The following is a 16,451-nucleotide window of genomic DNA, read 5'->3' as shown; positions in this document are numbered from 1 at the left end:
AGCATCCCCCACAATGCTCCGCGACAGCCGCTATGGAGGCTGGCAGGGCAGCTGTTCTCCGCGTGAAGCGGAAGCGCAGCGCGGAGCCCGCAGAAGCTCTTGTCCTCGCATGTAAACGTCTCCGGAGCGACCCAGTCCAGTTGGCGGCCCAAAATACGCCCCCCGAGGGTCTGGAGAGAGCAGCAGAGAATAATGTCTTCCAGTTGGTGGCCACCGTGCGCTCCCAGGTATTGGGCAGGGATGGAGCCGGTGTGGAGGGGATCTTAGAGACAACCGGGGTGAAATTGTATCCCTGATCCCACACGAACCCCTGCCTACGCTGGCTCCCCTCCCCTACCGCCCTCCAGGAGGAGCCTGTCCAGCCGCTTGTGCGGGCCGCCTTACGCCCACCACAGGGCAGCCAGCAGCGTATCCGCCGCAACCTCCGCACGTCGGTTCGGGAGATCCGGCAGGAGGGCCGCTACAGGGTCGTCTCTAGCCGCCGATCCTCAGGGATTCCTTCGGGTGGCCTAGAGTCTGAGGACACGCCCGGAAACCCAGAAGCCGCCGACGACGTAGGCTTCCAGCTATTCGACCTGGTCCATGAAGAAGATCCAGAGGCCGCTGCCGCAAGTTCCTGCGACGTAAGTACACGCCGGGAGGAAAGCTGGGCTATAGACGGATAGCGCCAGGAGTCTGGGCGCTAAGTAAACACACAGTTAAGATGCCCAGGGCTTCCTCACTTTTTATTGGTGGATGATCCATCCGGTTTGATAACCTAATTTTTACAGATTAGTTTATTCATTCAGCGAGTATTTACCGAGTGCCCAGTAGTGCCAGGCATTGGTTTTAGGTTCTGTGGATATAGCACTGAGGACCTAGCATTCAGGTAGAGGAGAAAAACAGTAAACAAATAAATTCTGTGTCAGATGGTGATATGGGCTATAAGGGGGAGGGAGGAAACAACGCAGGGAAAGAGTGGTTCCATTTCAGAGGTCTCAATGAAAAAAATGACATTTGAGTTAAGACTTGAAGGAAGCGAATGGCAGGGCATTGTGTAAATCTTGGGGAGAGGCATTCCAGTGTGAGGACCTGTAATTGCAAAGGCTCTGTAGCCAAGTTTGTCTGGTGTTTTTCAGGGTCATTATGCCTGGAGCCCAGTCATCTGGGGGAGAATAGTAATAGGATTTGGGGCAAGGATGTCTACTAGATCCTGTAGGTACTTTCTAAGGACACACTGCCTTTTCATCCTGAACTGGGGAATTACTGGAGGATTTTGAGCGAGGTAAAGAAAGATAGAGCAGATAGGAAAATTCATCAAAGGAAGGTTAAAGGAGTAGTACTGGGAAGCATATCAAGTTTGAGGAGATTTAGATCTAGAATGCACACTTAGTGTTATTAACACTACATTACATTTAATGTGTGTTTTGTACCTCACTTCCAAAAACAGTCTGCATGCAGATCATAGAAATAGAAAATTCTCAGCCTAAGACATGACCCTCCTCCTGATAAGCATTAAAAATTTTTTCACTCCTTTTAATATATTTTTAACTTTACAAAATGAAATTTTAATTCAAAATACATCAAGTAGAACTTATTTACTCATGGTGCTAGTATAGCTGGATAGCAATTTGGGTATGATATCTATAGCCGGGGGTTCCCAATCCCCAGGCTGCTGACCAGTCAAGACCTGGCAGCACAGCAGGACGAAAGCAGAGAGGGAAGCTTCATCTGTGTTTGCAGCTGCTCCCCAGCTCTAGCTTCCCACCTCTAACAATACTGCAGTACCACCTCATCTCCACCTCAGATCAGGCATTAGATTCTCATAGGAGCACCAGTCCCTGGTGCCAAAAAGGCCTGGGGACTGTTGTATATAGCCACATCTTTTACCAAAAGTAATTCATGAGTTACCAATCAAATAGTTTTTAAAATTAAACCATTGTTCAGTGGAATCAAATCAATAGCTCAATTTTTAAGAAAAATAGATAAACTGAAGGATGTGAACACAGATTTCCCCAACAATGCAATTCAAACTATAAACACATCTAAAATGTTTGCTGAGTAATTATTTTAAAAACATGAATTTAAGCAGAAAGCAAACTTGAGTTTTATGCCTACTAAGACTAGCAGGGGAAAGGTTTTTGCAAAGCTGTGATTAAAATGGTACATGACGTAGTGCTTAAAACTGATACAGGTCTTTTGGAAAGCAGCATGGCTTTACATATCAGGAATCCAATAGCTTGGGGCCTATTTTTAGACCATTTAAACTTATTTTTATTGTTTGTACTCTAAAGCCATCCAAAAATCTAAAGAAATTTAAAAATTAGTGATAGCATTTCTGTGCCACATTACAGTGGGTTTATCTTTAAATTGACACCATTTATTTTAAGCAAAGAAAGTACTACTTAATAGATTACTACTTAATCTGAAAAAGTGAAACTATTCGGTTCATTTTATCTAGTAATCTCACCCCGAGGATTTATCCTAGCAAATAGCTGTGGTATTAAAAGCTGTTGGTTTACTAAATAATTACAATGCATCAAGTATTGTGCTAAGTACTTGTTATATTTTCTTTTAACTCATTTAATCATCTCAAAAACCCTATGAGGTAGGTACTTTTATCTCCATTTTTCAAATGCAGGAAACTATACATTCATTGCAACATTGTATATGGAGGCTAAAATTATAACTGAGAAATTGACTACACAACTAGACCTTTAAATTAATAACCATGAAGACTGGGAAGATGGGAAAGTACTTATATGTTTAATGGTAGAAAATGCGATGTGTAGTATAATCGAAAATGTGGGTAAGCATATACATAGACTAGACTTAAAAATAATTTTCTTTTATGAAAATACTATATAGGAAATTTGAAAAAAGATAGCAAAAAAAAAAAATCACTGCATAATTTGCTGGACTGAGGGCTGGGGACTTATGAGTTGGAGCCAGAACTTTCCTTATAAACAGCTTTGAGGTTGAGTCTGCACAAAAACTGACATCTCTACTTCCTTTTTACTTTGGAACAAAGAACTGATTCCCATTAGCCTGTGATAGAGAGCACTGGTCTCCCCTTTTCTGCTTTGGCTACGGGATGCCCTTCCCCATATGGTGTCTGGTTTGAGCTGCACAGCCTACTGTGATGAACCTATCGAAAGGGGTCATTTGCTGCATGTTCCTTGATTTCCAAATTGACCTCTGTATCCTGGATAACACAGCCTGTTGCCCCTGGGGCACATCTTACCTGGGCCAGTTCCATTCTGGGGCAATTCATCCTGAGTTAGTCTTTCTAACAGGAAAAGAGTTACAGGGGAATCCACTCTTGGTTTGTGGTTAAAAGCAGGATGTCATTGTGGACAAGCCAAGTGGTAGGTGGTGGCTGGTAGTGGTCATCAGAGCCTAGGAATTGCCCTTTGGCCCCTATAGGCCACACAAGATGCAGACCCATTTGGGGGTCAGCTGTGAGCCTGCAGATCTCCAAGGAGAGAACATCATACCAAAGGAGCTCAGGAAGACCTAGGGGAAGACTCACCAGCTCTGCTGGCCCTTCCCTCTCCTCAGGCCAGTCTGTGCATGTGCTCTTGCATCAGCCAAACACAAAAGAGTAGGAGGCTATTGTATAAGTTTCTATCTCAAAAGAACTACATGTTACTTTTTATTTTTTTTAAGAAATACTTGTTTATTTTTAATCTCATAACTTAAGAAGAGACTAGTAGGTCATGGAGATAAATGTTGAATCTAACACAGAGACTGTAGGGAAGCTTCCTTCACCCAATTCTTAGGTTCTTTCTCTTGAAACATCCATGTTTTTATCTCATGCATGTTATCATCTGCTATTTTCTTTACAGGCATCTGACCCAGATGTGATCCTCTGCAATTCTGTAGAGTTGATCCGTGAGCGGTTGACTGTATCTGAAAATGGACCAAGAGTCGGGCACCAGGAAGAAAAGAAGGACGACTATGTATATGACATTTACTACTTGGAGATGGCCACTCCGGGATGGATTGAGAACATCCTCTCTGTGCAGCCCTACAGCCAGGAGTGGGAGCTGGTAAGTGGACCCATGAGGATGAGGGGCATGAGGCAGCCTAAGCGACTCTCGAGTCAGGGTACTTTGCCTCCCTGAGTTCCAATCTTGATCAACGTTGTTCTTAGTTTTTGTCCTTGCTTAAAAGGAAATATTTATTCTAAATGCCATCCAGGAACCTGGGTTTAGTACAGGGAATTGTGGGAGAAAGTCTACATTGATAATTTTTGCTCTTAATGAATCTTTTACAAGGTTTGCAGTATCTTTATTGTTTATACCTCCCCAATCTTGGGAGGAAAAATGTATGGGGGCTTATAATAAAGAGAAAATAAAACCAGAAATTCTTAACATGAATGAGAACAAAACCTTTTGTTAAATTGTATCTTATAAGAGGAAAACCTTGGATTAAGAAAGCCAACTTCCTGACATTATTTGTACAACATTCTAAAATGATTAATGAAAGAAATTAAGGTAATACCTGTCATACTCTTATTATGAGAGAAAAACCTTACTTTACACCTACACTATAAGTATAATCTTAGGCACCTACCTTGGACCATTCATAGCCCCTCCTCCTGCCTTCCTGCAGCCCTCACACTTGGGTTTTGGTTCTGATCTTTGTAATCACCCGTAATCTGTATAATCCCTCTCTCACCCGGCTGTCCTTTGAGAGTTTGAAGATCACTGCCATCACCTACTCAGAGATGTCTCTCCCTCCCACCCTGGAGCGTTCCCTTCTGGTGAAGTTGTCTGTCCCACCAGGAATGTGGTGCCTGGAGCTAGACTTGTGAGTGGAGTAAGGCCAGTATCTCCCTCTTATATCTTAAGTGCAGCCTCTTGTGAAGCAGAGTCAAACTAAGCCAAGGCTGCCTCTTTTTCACATGGCACACTTAAATGACAACTCCAAGTTGGTCTGCTAATAGCTTCCCCCAAACCAGAACCTTAGATATTTTGACTTATATTTATATGGAAATGTGCAGGTGAATGATGACCAACAATCAGAGGACATTTATGAAGATGAAGATGACGAGAATAGTGAGAATAATTGGCGCAATGAGTACCCAGAGGAGGAGAGCAGTGACAGAGATGAAGATTCCAGAGGTAGGTGGATGACAGCCTTGGATGGGGAGGGACAGGTGGGATCTAAGACTGAGGCGTGAGCACAGTTGACAGGTCCATCTTAACTGGCTCTCCTCTGCCATTGAGCTCCAGTAGCTCAGCCATAAAAGATTGTAACTGTAGGGGACCCACAGACCAGTGTTTCCAGCAGGGCTTCTCAAGCTGTAATGTAAGTCAGACATGGGTTCAAAACATCTACCCCAGTGTTCCTGTCCCTGCTTCGGTCTAAGTACTAGAGAGGTTCTAAGTGCCAATAAAAAGAATTTCTTAGTGTCTGTTAATGGAGGAACAATTAAAGTATGGAATATTCTATTGGGGAAATGCCTATATGTTAAAAAAGGGCAAAGTTCAAAATTATGATACAACTAATACAGCGAAAAAAAAAAAAAATCCTATACTTAGGGGGGGAAATGACAAAGTACTCCAGTGTTAGGGGACTTGGTTTAGATGGTAGGAATATGGTTTTTTATTTTAAATGTTCTAAATTCTCTTTATTGAACAAGTATTTTATAATGGGGAACAAAAAAAACAGACCTTTTTGAGAAGGAAAGGGGCTCTCACGATCACCTAAAAAATCGTACAGCTGGGGCCCATTCCTGTTATCTCATTCCAGGCTCTGATGACTACAACAGCCTCAGTGATGAGGAAAGAGGCAACAGCAGACCACAGATATGGAGCAAATACCCTTTGGATGTTCAGAAGGAGTTTGGCTATGACAGCCCCCATGACCTGGATTCAGACTGATGATCCTGGGATATCCATGAAGTTCTATCATAGGCCCTTGAGGGCTTTGTGACTGCAGGGCCAGTTGCCCTGGTAATGGGTTTCCTAGTTTAACACATGGAAGGATGTCCAGCAGCACCATCCTACCAGTAAAAACATGTGCTGAAGGAGGGTGTCTTTTCCACCCTCCTTTTGTAGGGCTCTTTTGCCTCCGTCAAAAGTGCCCCTACAGTCTGGGGGCAGGGAAGCCATAAACAGGAAGCTTCCCGGCCCAGGCATTTTCTCATTCTCCTACACTGAAGCCAGTAAATGGAGGAGAGTCTCCTGTTCTATCAGCAGTAAGATTCAGCTTTCCCATACCACAGGCCACCTGCCTCAAGTAAAAGCTTGTTTTTTGTCTCTAGATAGAGGGAATCTAGAAGGGTGACACTGGGTCCCTTACAAGAATGGCCACTAGGGAAGAAACCAGCATCAGCTTGAGCTGTGAAGGGTGTTAATAGCGGTCTCTACCTCCCTGCTTCCTGACTGATACGGTTATATAAAGATTGCTGTCTTCCTTTGTCAGTGGTGCCAAGGAACAAAGTATATGTGAATGTGATACTCTGCATTTAATAAAAACTAACTTTAAATATGGGCGCAAGTAATTCCTTTAAAACCTTTTAAATCTGAATATATTAGGTGTTTTGCCTTCGTGCTCTCTCTCGTTCTCTCCTCCTCATCCCCCACCAAAAATGGCAGGGGGAGGGTAGTAAGATAGTTTTAGAATTGACCTTAAGGACTTCAGGCAAGTGAGGAATGTTTATTCAAGCACTCACCAACACTACCAACAGAAACTACTACCAAAAAGACCGGTTTTGTTACCAGAACTCGTATCTCATAAGCAAACTCTCTCTTCCTACCCCTTTCCAAACCACAGATACCTTAACTCTGAGTTGGCACTTATTCTCCTAATGTAACATTATCCAGAACTTTCTGCAAAGATGAATATGTCTATACCTGTACATGCAATAGTAGCCACTAGCCACATATGGCTGAGCACTTGAAATGTGATTAGTGCAACTGAGAAATTGAATTTTTAATGTAATTTTAACTTAACTTGCTGCATGTGGCTAGTAGCTACTATACAGCATTGGCCTAAGGGAACTACACAGAACCTTCTATTCAAGGTGTGCCCTCTCGACCTACGGCCACAGACTCACATGGGAAGGTGAATCACATAAGGATACATCTCCTTACCTCTTTTTAATATTTCATAAGCATCTCTACTTTTCTACTCATTCTTTCACTCTATATTCATTATGTAAGTCTTTACCTACATTATTTCCTATCTACATGGCATTGATAAACCTGCCAAAATGATTGAATTCTATATTTACTCAGGCTTTACTCTTGAGGCTATAACCAACACACTATCGGTTTCCCATCCTAAGTATCCACAAAGGTACAATTCAGCATTGCAAGTAACAGGTCCAATACTAGTCATTTTAGACTCCTGTAGGTATAGAGACGAATTAAAAACCACTCTACCATTTTAATGCACTCATTTCTTTATGTACTCATTAAGGTTTGCCAACATTAAAGGGCTGATAGCTTCACACAGTACCTACTACAAAAGGGGTTAGCACACCAGGAGACAACAAAAATCTTGAGAATTAATTCCACCATGATGCTTGAGTGCTGTGGGGAGCTTCTGGCCTCCTCCCACAGAAGAGTTCCTGAGAACAGTGTGTATCCAGCACAGTGGGGAAATGCAGTCATCATCCAGTAATGAGAGGAGGATGACATGGCTCACTAAGCAAGTGTAAGGGCATCTGGGGTGTGAGGCCCTTGCTTCCCCCAGGAGCCACTGGGAAACCAAGTTCCTAGGATTAGCTGGTCATCTACTCGAGTGAAAAAAGCTAAAGGCTGGCTCAGGGACCCTCAAGGTGAACAAACTCTACTTAAAGGATTAGCTCTACAGGATCCCTGGGACGGGCCAGCTTGGCTCAGACAGGAGTCATGTTTACAGAGTCTAGGCAAGTCAGCCTTTGCACAAGATTCCCTGCTGCCAGGCAGGAATTTGCTCTGCAAATCCCCAACCCGTGATGGCAGGAATGTCCCCCTGTGTTCTCACACATGCATGCCTTGAACCAAAAGCAACTGAGCATGCTCCCCTAAATTGTCTTTATTGAGCAAGTATGACCAAGTTTACTCCCTTGTCTGAGACTGGGGCCAGTTTGATAGAGAAAAATGGTCAGAAAGGGAGACTGCCTCAGAGTTCTTGCCTTTACCACTGATCAATTCTAAAACAATCAATTCCAAGGACAAGGAGCTCATGGCGTATGCCAAGCCAGCAGGTTCTCCTGAGCCCAGGATGTCAGGGTCTGGGGGCATCACGGACGGTTGTACAATCCAGTGCTGCTATGCTGCTCATGAAGGAATACCCATTAGGACAAACCTACTGCTCTGGACTGACGTGGGTGCTAAAGAGTAGCCTGAGCACCAGAAGTAGTTGCTTCTAGTCGTGCAGTCTGCTAAGGAGCCAGATTGAGGTTGAAGCAGCTTTCTCCCAGAGCCTTCATGATTTCCACAGGAAGAAAAGAGAAGTCCCCACAAATACCAAGCTCTTCCTGAGACTGCAGCCCCACCAGACCTGGGACAAGGAGGCAGGCAGGAGAGGAGTGCACTATCTTGATAATCCACACCGAGATGGCTCAGTGTAAACAAAGCCTGCTGTCGGGGACAGAGGAGGAGGAGGATGCAGCCTGGTGTGAGGTTTTCAAAAAAAGAAAATGACAACTTCTAGCACCAAGGTGGGCTTGCGTGGGTCTGCACAGCAGTCCCTCGCACCGACCCTTACTGAGAGGGGCGAGCTGTTTGGTAGCTTGGGTCCATGAGACATTGACAACTGAAAGAATTCAAGTGACCCACCCAAACTCTAGAAGTAGAAGTTTCTGTCCTCTTAAAGTTCATACCATAAACCCAGAGATGTACTTTCTATCAACTAATTAAGTAAAATAAAGGATTATCCTTCAAAATAGCAGTATTGCCAGACCTTTGACTTACGAATTTGTTCATGCGTCCTTGCTGAACTATCTGTATACTAAAGTGTAACAGGTACATGAGTAAAACAATCTTTAAAGTTTACCTTTGCATGTAAGACTCAAGAGAAGACTGCTCGAACCAAGCAAAAAAATCTGGCCACAGTCTGACCCACAGCCATATAAAGACATTTATAAAGACAGAGGGACTTGGCTTTGGGTACTTTAAATTTTTAAACAGACTTGCATCCTGTAGATGAATGAACAACAATGCTTTGCTAGAACTGGTGTTCTGGATTAAATAACATCAATAAATAATGGAATACAACTCTCTCAAGGAAGAAATGGTAGCATTTCAGGCCTCTCAAGTCAGGTGCTTGGACCTGGTCAGAGGAAAACATTCCAAAATGCAGCCCCTTTGTAGATGCTCTTGGTTCAAACCTCAAGCGAGCAAATTCAGAAACCACCAGCCACAGCTATTAACCTAGCTAGCACTTCCTCTTCCCCTAGTGCAACTCACCAAGTAAGCATTAAGGGCTATACCCACCCACCAGGTACAAAATTCACCATTTCCACCACCATCACCACCCTCTGAAGTCCCCCACCTTCAGCCTGGCCCCAGACCCTGAGCCTCCTCCCACAGCTTACCAATGAGAGTGACCACATGAGTAGGCCATCAGCTCTAAGTTCCTTTACATAATGTGGGCCAACAGGCTCCTTTACTACAAGAGGGTTGGGCCCATACAGTCTTGTCAGCTTTCCAGGCCTCAGGGAACTCCAGCTCTGGCCTCTAGTCAATTTTCCTCTCAACCTTTCTCTCTTCAGTTACATCTAGCTCAGTCAGGACACAAAAGCAAATCTTCTGGGTGACTTTGGTGAATGTAGCTAAATGAAAAGAGAAGAATTTAGCAAACAGGTGACATTTCATCTACAGCCCCAATCTGAACACCACAAGGCTGATGAAAACATATTGTGGCTCCCTTCCCACCTCTCCCTTGCGGAGGCTTTACCCTTCACTCCAATAAGCTTCAATGTCCCCGGTCCATGCGCAACCAGAGAGTCTGAGGCATGACTCCTTGTCCTCCCATGTAGATTGCACTTTCAAGAGGTAGTGTTTTAACTCCCAAATAGGACTCCAAAGATAGAATTAAAGTGATCATGTCAAGATCAAAAGGGAAGAAGTCATGTGGGGCAGCCAGGTCTCATGGCCTCTAGCACATCACCAGTATGGGTGGCTGTTAGCCACCACCCCCACCTCTACAAGCATCTGTGTGTACACGCACACACACACACACAGCCAGTGAGTAATGGGCAAAGAGAAGCTCACCTACGGCATTCCGAACAAAGAGTGGCCTTCGGGACTCTGGCAAATAAACACCAAAGAAGTAGACGGGGACCCCGGAGAGGGAGATCACAATGCCAGTGATGGAATTGATGGTGTCAGCATAGAGGGGCACAATCACCAGAAACAAGGAGCATGCGCAATACACGATGGGAAATAACAGGCTCAGCTGAAATGGAGGGAGGTAAGATATTAGGGAAAGATGGGGGCATGGGGAAGAAGGCACCTTGGAAAGATGGCCCACCCTCCTAGTCTTCCCAGAGCCACGCACCTTGAGAGGCCGGGGCCGATTGGGCTCCTTCCAGCGAAGGTAGAGTTGTCCAGCAACAGACAGGCCTACAAAGAACCAGTAGCTGAAACTGAAGTAGGTGATGAGCAGGAAAACATCCTCCACAGTGAGGTAGATGAGCGCCATGGTACACTGGAGGAGAAAGGGGAAACCAGGAGGGGGCAATGTCACCACCAGACCCCAGGAGACTCCACCATCACTAGATCTGCTAACTGTTGATTTAACTTCGCTGGATCACCCCTGGTTCTCTTCAGTGACTCCTTGGCATCAGCAAGGTCTGTTCTCTACCTTAACTTTTAAAGTGTTGTCTCTCCCTCTTCTGTTGGGGGCCCTTCCTCCACTCAACACCTCCCTTTTTTTGCAAGCACTTCAGTAACAAGCCAGACCTTATTCCTCTTCTGATGGCAGACAGTGAGGCCCTTCTCACATCAATGCACCAACCTCAACATGAATCACACCATGCCCTCTGGAATACAAATGGGCAAATTCCTCCAGAACCATCTCACTTGTTCTGGTGCCTTAGAAATGCAGATTAGCAAAATGGAGCCATACCTCTGAGGAGAAAGGTTCGACAGAATTTGCCCTTTGGAACAAAAGTGCTCTGGAAGACCAGAGTCAGGGACTACAGTACTGGGACAAGGTCAGATTTGCTTAAACTTCAACAATATGGCAAACTGCTCCTATGATGCCAGCTCTACCAATCATTAATGCAAGTTTTTATTTGGCTGTATGTACAATTTAAGCTATTAAAATTTGTATAATATTATGGATTAAAAAAAAAAGAATATGGCGTTTCCTCTACGTATCTTTTCACCCCAGATTATCAACAAAAGATTTAAAGCAAAAAGAGCCCATTCTGGTGAGAGAAGCAGAATCCTTTATTGAGAGGAGAAAAGTGAGGTGGAAGGTTATTCAATTAAAAGACAATATGTTGGATCTCCCCTAAATTTATAAATTCAATGCTATCTCAATCAAAATATTGAGAGTTTTTTGTTATTTTGACAAAATGATACCAAAGTTCATCAAGACGAATGAATATGAAAATTGCCAAGAAAATTCCAGGAGGAAAAAAACTGAAGAAGTACCCTCATTGTTTTCAGCGATTCAGTATAAAGACAAATAATGAAGCTTAGTGCTGATTAGTTGAGATGATGATATATTTTAGGGGCATATTGTTATACTTGGTGCATATGAACCACCCTAAAAAATTAACTATTATTATTATTTTTATATGATAAAAAATTTGAAAATGATAGAAAAATAGATTATTCAATAAATGATATCGGTATAGCTGGCTAGTCATTTGAAAAAAAAAAAATTAAGTGATTCTCCACTTTACTCCGTACACCAAAATATAAATTCCAGATGAATCCAAAACTTAAACTTAATTAATTAAACCACATAAGACTTAATGACAAGAAAAATTCACTGCATTTCAAATCTTGGAGTAAGGCCTTTCTCCGGGTCCCTGTTAGCTTTTATATATATAAAACACATTGCAAATTAGAAAATGGTGGTCTTTTCAGGACTCTTTCATCTGTCAGAACACTTCTGTAATTTACTAATTTTGGTGTAATAAAACACTACTGCCGTCTACTATTTATAAATCTATGATGTCTATGATATGAATAGAAGCCTCTTGGATAGTTGTACAACTGGTCTGGTTTCTTTTCTAAATATGATTTAACAATTTAAAAAATAAGGAGGAGCTGGAAGAAGAAGGCACTGTCATAATAGAAAAATCTTACAAATTCACTTTTGTGTTCCTTTGTAGCATTTCCCTTCTTTAAAACGATTAAGTTTTATATTCTAAAATAATTTTAAGAAAAAGGAAGAAACAAGGAGAAGCTCAGGAAGTATCTCAAGAAGCTACTATACCTCCCACACTACAGTCTTCTCATGAAGAGTACTACACAGATATATCGGGGCCCCACACACCCCCAGCAGAGCTTACATTGAACAACAAAGCAGGGATGGGTGTAAAACGCTCAACGTGGATCATAGACAGAAGGTCAGGGAGGTGGCCCTCCCGGGAACCCACAAAGAATAACCTGGAGAGACAAGAAATATGTCAGCATTATCCTTTTACTCAACCATGCAGCCACACTCCTCACTCAGACAAACTAGGCTCAGAGCCCCAGAAAAAAGCAGCAGGTAATCTCTCAGGAGCATCCCATGTTCCCCATGCATGCCCAGCCCAACCTACTCCTATTACCCACAGATGTCTCCACCCTCTTCAACCATGGGCACCTCACCGTCACCCATAAACGTCTACCCCACTGCTACCTGCTGACACCTCCAGCCCCTTAGCTATGGAATACACCATCACCCACAGACACTCCCACTTCTCTCAATCACAGATATCTTACCATCACCCATTGGATGCCTCACCCTTCCATCACCCACTGGCACCCAATCTATCCCACCAGGGGTACCCTCACTCTGCCACCCCATAGATTTCATACTTAACACAATGGCTTTTTAAAGAAGGCAGCCAGACTTCTGCTGTACCCTCCATATACCTTCCCTGAGCTCTTGATATATGATAGGCCAGGATGAGCCTGGAGTTCAAAAAGACAACCCAGCCTTCCTCTCTGCACCTAAAGAGCCCTACTGACTGGGAAACAGAGCAGCAGAGAAAGGAACGCCACGGAGGGCAGTCAGCATCATCATGGAGCACATGGCACTCACCAGGCCTGGGGGTGGGCTGGAGGAACGAAAAGCTTTGCAAGAGATGACCACATCTGGGCAGGGAAGAAAAGCTGGAGTTTGCCAGAGGTGAGTGGGTGGGTGAGGAAACAGTGCAAGCAAAGGCATAAGAGGCTTGGAGGCGTGAGAGTGTGGTCTCTGAAGGCTGGTGTAAGAATGTTTGTGGCCTTGGGATAGCAATATTTATAAGGTGAGTGGAAGAGGAATCAGGAAAGAAGCCTTCTTTTTAGCTACCAGAGTGTCACAGAAGCCCCAGGAATCATTTTAGAAGTACTGTAGAAGGTTGTCAGCATCATTTGCTTCGTGGGTCCAGTAGGACAAAGACTGAAAGGAGACTAAGAAGGAGGTCACTAGTATCCTTAGTAAGAACAGTTTAGTCGTAGAAGCCAAAGTGTAATGGGTAAATAAATGAATGACTGCTGAAATGCAAACTATTCTCTCAAGAAATGTGTCCAGTAAGGAAGAGGGGAGATGGGGAAAGCTGTTTTGTGACTTCTGTAGGAGGAGATGAAAGAAGCTTGTGTAGAGATGGCTCCAACCCACCAAAGAGAAGGGACAACTGATGAAGCAAAGTGCTGAAGAACAAGGGAAGTCCGGAACCCTGAGACCAGGTAGCAGAGTCAGCCTGGCAAGGCACAACTGCTCCCATCTCTGAAACCACAGGAAGGACAGTGCTCTTATAGATAAGTCTCTGCACAAAGAGAAGAGCAGGAGCCTACCTGTCGGCTTCGGAATTTTCTGTGAAGTGAGGGGCAGAGTCATTCTGTACCAGTGCCTGGTACCCATCAAGTGCTCAGTAATCATTTACTGAAGGAATAAACCCTGGGGTTGTGCCATAACCCACAAGGAGCCTATAGGCTGGTGCCTGACAGGGTCCCTACGCCAAGCTACTGCCGTCCTCCTCCTTTCCACCTCCTCCTCTCCTACCAATCTGTCCTCACTTCAGACGGAAACATGAGCTACCAGCACATAAACATTTGCATTAAGGCAGGCACATACGTGCATACAGATGTGTACAAACATACGCACACACACCCACACACACGCACACGCCTTCTATTTCCAAGAGAGGAAGAAGGAAAAAGAAGAGCTCTTATGGGCTCACTCAAAGCCTTAGAGAATTAAATAATGGAGTCTGTTATGGGTGAAGCAGAGATACAGTACCTTGATGAAGCAAAGATAGATGCGTTGAGGCCCCCAAAGCAGGACAGGGCAACGGCAATAGGAATGGTCCAGCGGAACATGCCGAATGTCTGGTCAGCAAATGTCTGGGGGCAGAGCGCAGAAAGGGCACTCAGCATAAAACAGGGTTTCCTAAGTTTCCTGCATCTGGGCTGTCGGGACAAACACAGTCGCCACTGAGCAGCCCACCCTCTGGCCTAGACCTGCCACCTTGCCCTGCGGAGCTGGAGAGGCTGCAGAGAGATTGAACCATTCAGTATCATAAGATGACAAGCAAATAGGGATTCCCAAAAAACTCACCACAGCCACAGCATCACTGCCAAGGATATCTGAAATGCTCAGCACTGTGTAATAGGCCACATTGGTCAGAAGGTAGATGAGCGTCACAATTGGCATAGAAATCCCAATGGCCAGGGGCAGATTTCTGTCAGGACAAGTGAGACAGGACTATCTAGAACCAACCTCTCCTTGGGGTCAAAGTTCACCAAGGGATTTTTCTGACATTAAACAGTTCCCTGGCCTCTGGGTCTTTAAAGCACCTCTTTCCCATGTGGCCGAGAGTGAGTCTGTATCCCAAGCCCCTGGGCTCTTTTGAGATAGAGACGAGAAAGAGAGAGAGAGAGAGAGAGAGAGAGAGAGAGAGAGAGAGAATGTGTGGTGTGTGTGTGTGTGTGCATGTGTGTGTGTGAGAGAGAGACAGAGAGAGAGAGAGACAGAGAAAGAGAAAGAGACAGATAGACAGCCAGACAGACCGTTCTCTGTGAAGATAGCTCATGATCAATATTTGACACCACCCACAATAGGACCAATGGGTCCCACTGAAGGAGCAGTGTCCTCTAAGGACTAGAGGCCAGGCTAGGGACCTGGTTGCCCAGAATAAACTTCTGGCTCCCCAGGCCTCAGTGTCAGGACCAGAGCACAAGGGCCTGCCACCTCAGCCCAGCTGGGTCTGCTGTAGCCCACTCCTCGGGGAAGGACCCTGGGGTCCTCCAATGTGAACATGAGGGCTGGGAGTCAGGGGCTTTCCCACCTTTACTCCTTCCTGTCCTAACCCCTCATCCCTCTGAGCTAGAGGAGTAGGGAGGGATGAGAGACAGAGGGACAAGGGGAAGCAAGAGAGCAAGCACGCCCTCTACCAGCAGGAGTTCCAGCCACACTGGGGAATGAGAGAGTGAGCCCGCCTTTACCTTTCTGGGTTTTTGATTTCTTCTGTTACAAAATTAAGGGTGTCCCAACCTGAGTAAGAGAAGAGGGCAGAGTAGAGAGCAAGAGAGAGGTTTCCCGAATCCCAGGTGGAACCCTCAAAGGCATCCTGAAAGTGCTCAGAGTATCCTGCAGGGGCAAAGGTTGGTGGGGGTTCAGGAAGAAAAAAGAAAGGAGGAGGAAAGTGAAAAAGAAGGTGTAAAGAGAAGGGAAGGATGGGGAGGGGACGTATCAGGAAAGGAAGATGGAACAAAAGGAGAAAGGAGGAGGGTGAAGAAAAGAAGAGAAAAGCAAGAGGGAAGGGGGAAAAAAAAAACATAATTTAACACCAAAAGAATGGTAACCACCACTCCCTGCACACAACCACCACCCCACTCCCTCAGGAAAGTTCATATTCCTTCAGTAAAACTAGACAATCTCGGAAAAACAAAGGCATTCCTGGCTGCCGTCTGATGTGACACCTTTTCCAAAGCCTTAATGAATTTCCATTTTCTGCAAGAGACCTCACAGCAGGCCATAGTTCTTCCTATTTTTAAAAAGAACCCTGTCTATCATAAAAGAGTCGGTTTTCTACTACCAATTAGACCTTCCTGTGGACCTACCTCTCTCAGCCCAGACCACTGCACAATTTGGTCAAATGGGTTTCTCAGTCTCATGGAGAGAATGCTTTTGCTCTACTTGCAGTGTCTATGTTTGAGTGGGGCAGGAAATCGCAGGCTATTTAGAAACTGAGGTCTTATTTCCCACTGGGCCCAGGGTAGATCTGGGTCACCTCCACTCCTGAAGAGCCAGCCTAGGCACTTATTCTCCTTGGAGGCCTCCAGAGGCTACAGGCTTAAAAGCCGAGGAAGCAGCAC

The 16,451-nt window shown here is 44.7% G+C and overlaps 2 protein-coding genes across 2 annotated transcripts in view; one reads left to right on the top strand and one right to left on the bottom strand.

The window, feature by feature from the left end:
• Position 1: 1 nt before the first annotated feature.
• Positions 2-6,482, top strand: SLC7A6OS (solute carrier family 7 member 6 opposite strand). Its single transcript, XM_039851892.1, has 5 exons — positions 2-227; positions 348-623; positions 3,828-4,031; positions 4,988-5,108; positions 5,740-6,482. The coding sequence occupies exons 1-5, from the start codon at positions 33-35 to the stop codon at positions 5,868-5,870; spliced, it is 927 nt and encodes a 308-aa protein (XP_039707826.1). The 5' UTR covers positions 2-32; the 3' UTR covers positions 5,871-6,482.
• A 734-nt stretch (positions 6,483-7,216) lies between these two features.
• Positions 7,217-16,451, bottom strand: part of SLC7A6 (solute carrier family 7 member 6) — a 28,651-nt gene continuing 19,416 nt past the window's right edge. The window contains exons 5-12 of the mRNA XM_039851842.1: positions 16,197-16,214; positions 15,579-15,723; positions 14,692-14,815; positions 14,374-14,477; positions 12,455-12,551; positions 10,483-10,632; positions 10,197-10,380; positions 7,217-9,754 (exon numbers count right to left, since the gene is read on the bottom strand). Coding sequence (XP_039707776.1) covers positions 9,660-9,754; positions 10,197-10,380; positions 10,483-10,632; positions 12,455-12,551; positions 14,374-14,477; positions 14,692-14,815; positions 15,579-15,723; positions 16,197-16,214 — 917 coding nt within the window. The 3' untranslated portion in view covers positions 7,217-9,659. The remainder of the gene's footprint in view (positions 9,755-10,196; positions 10,381-10,482; positions 10,633-12,454; positions 12,552-14,373; positions 14,478-14,691; positions 14,816-15,578; positions 15,724-16,196; positions 16,215-16,451) is intronic.

Source organism: Pteropus medius, unplaced genomic scaffold, assembly GCF_902729225.1.
Source record: "Pteropus medius unplaced genomic scaffold, Ma_sr-lr_union100, whole genome shotgun sequence".
Lineage (NCBI taxonomy): Eukaryota > Metazoa > Chordata > Mammalia > Chiroptera > Pteropodidae > Pteropus > Pteropus medius.
This window is presented reverse-complemented; position numbering and strand designations above follow the sequence as displayed.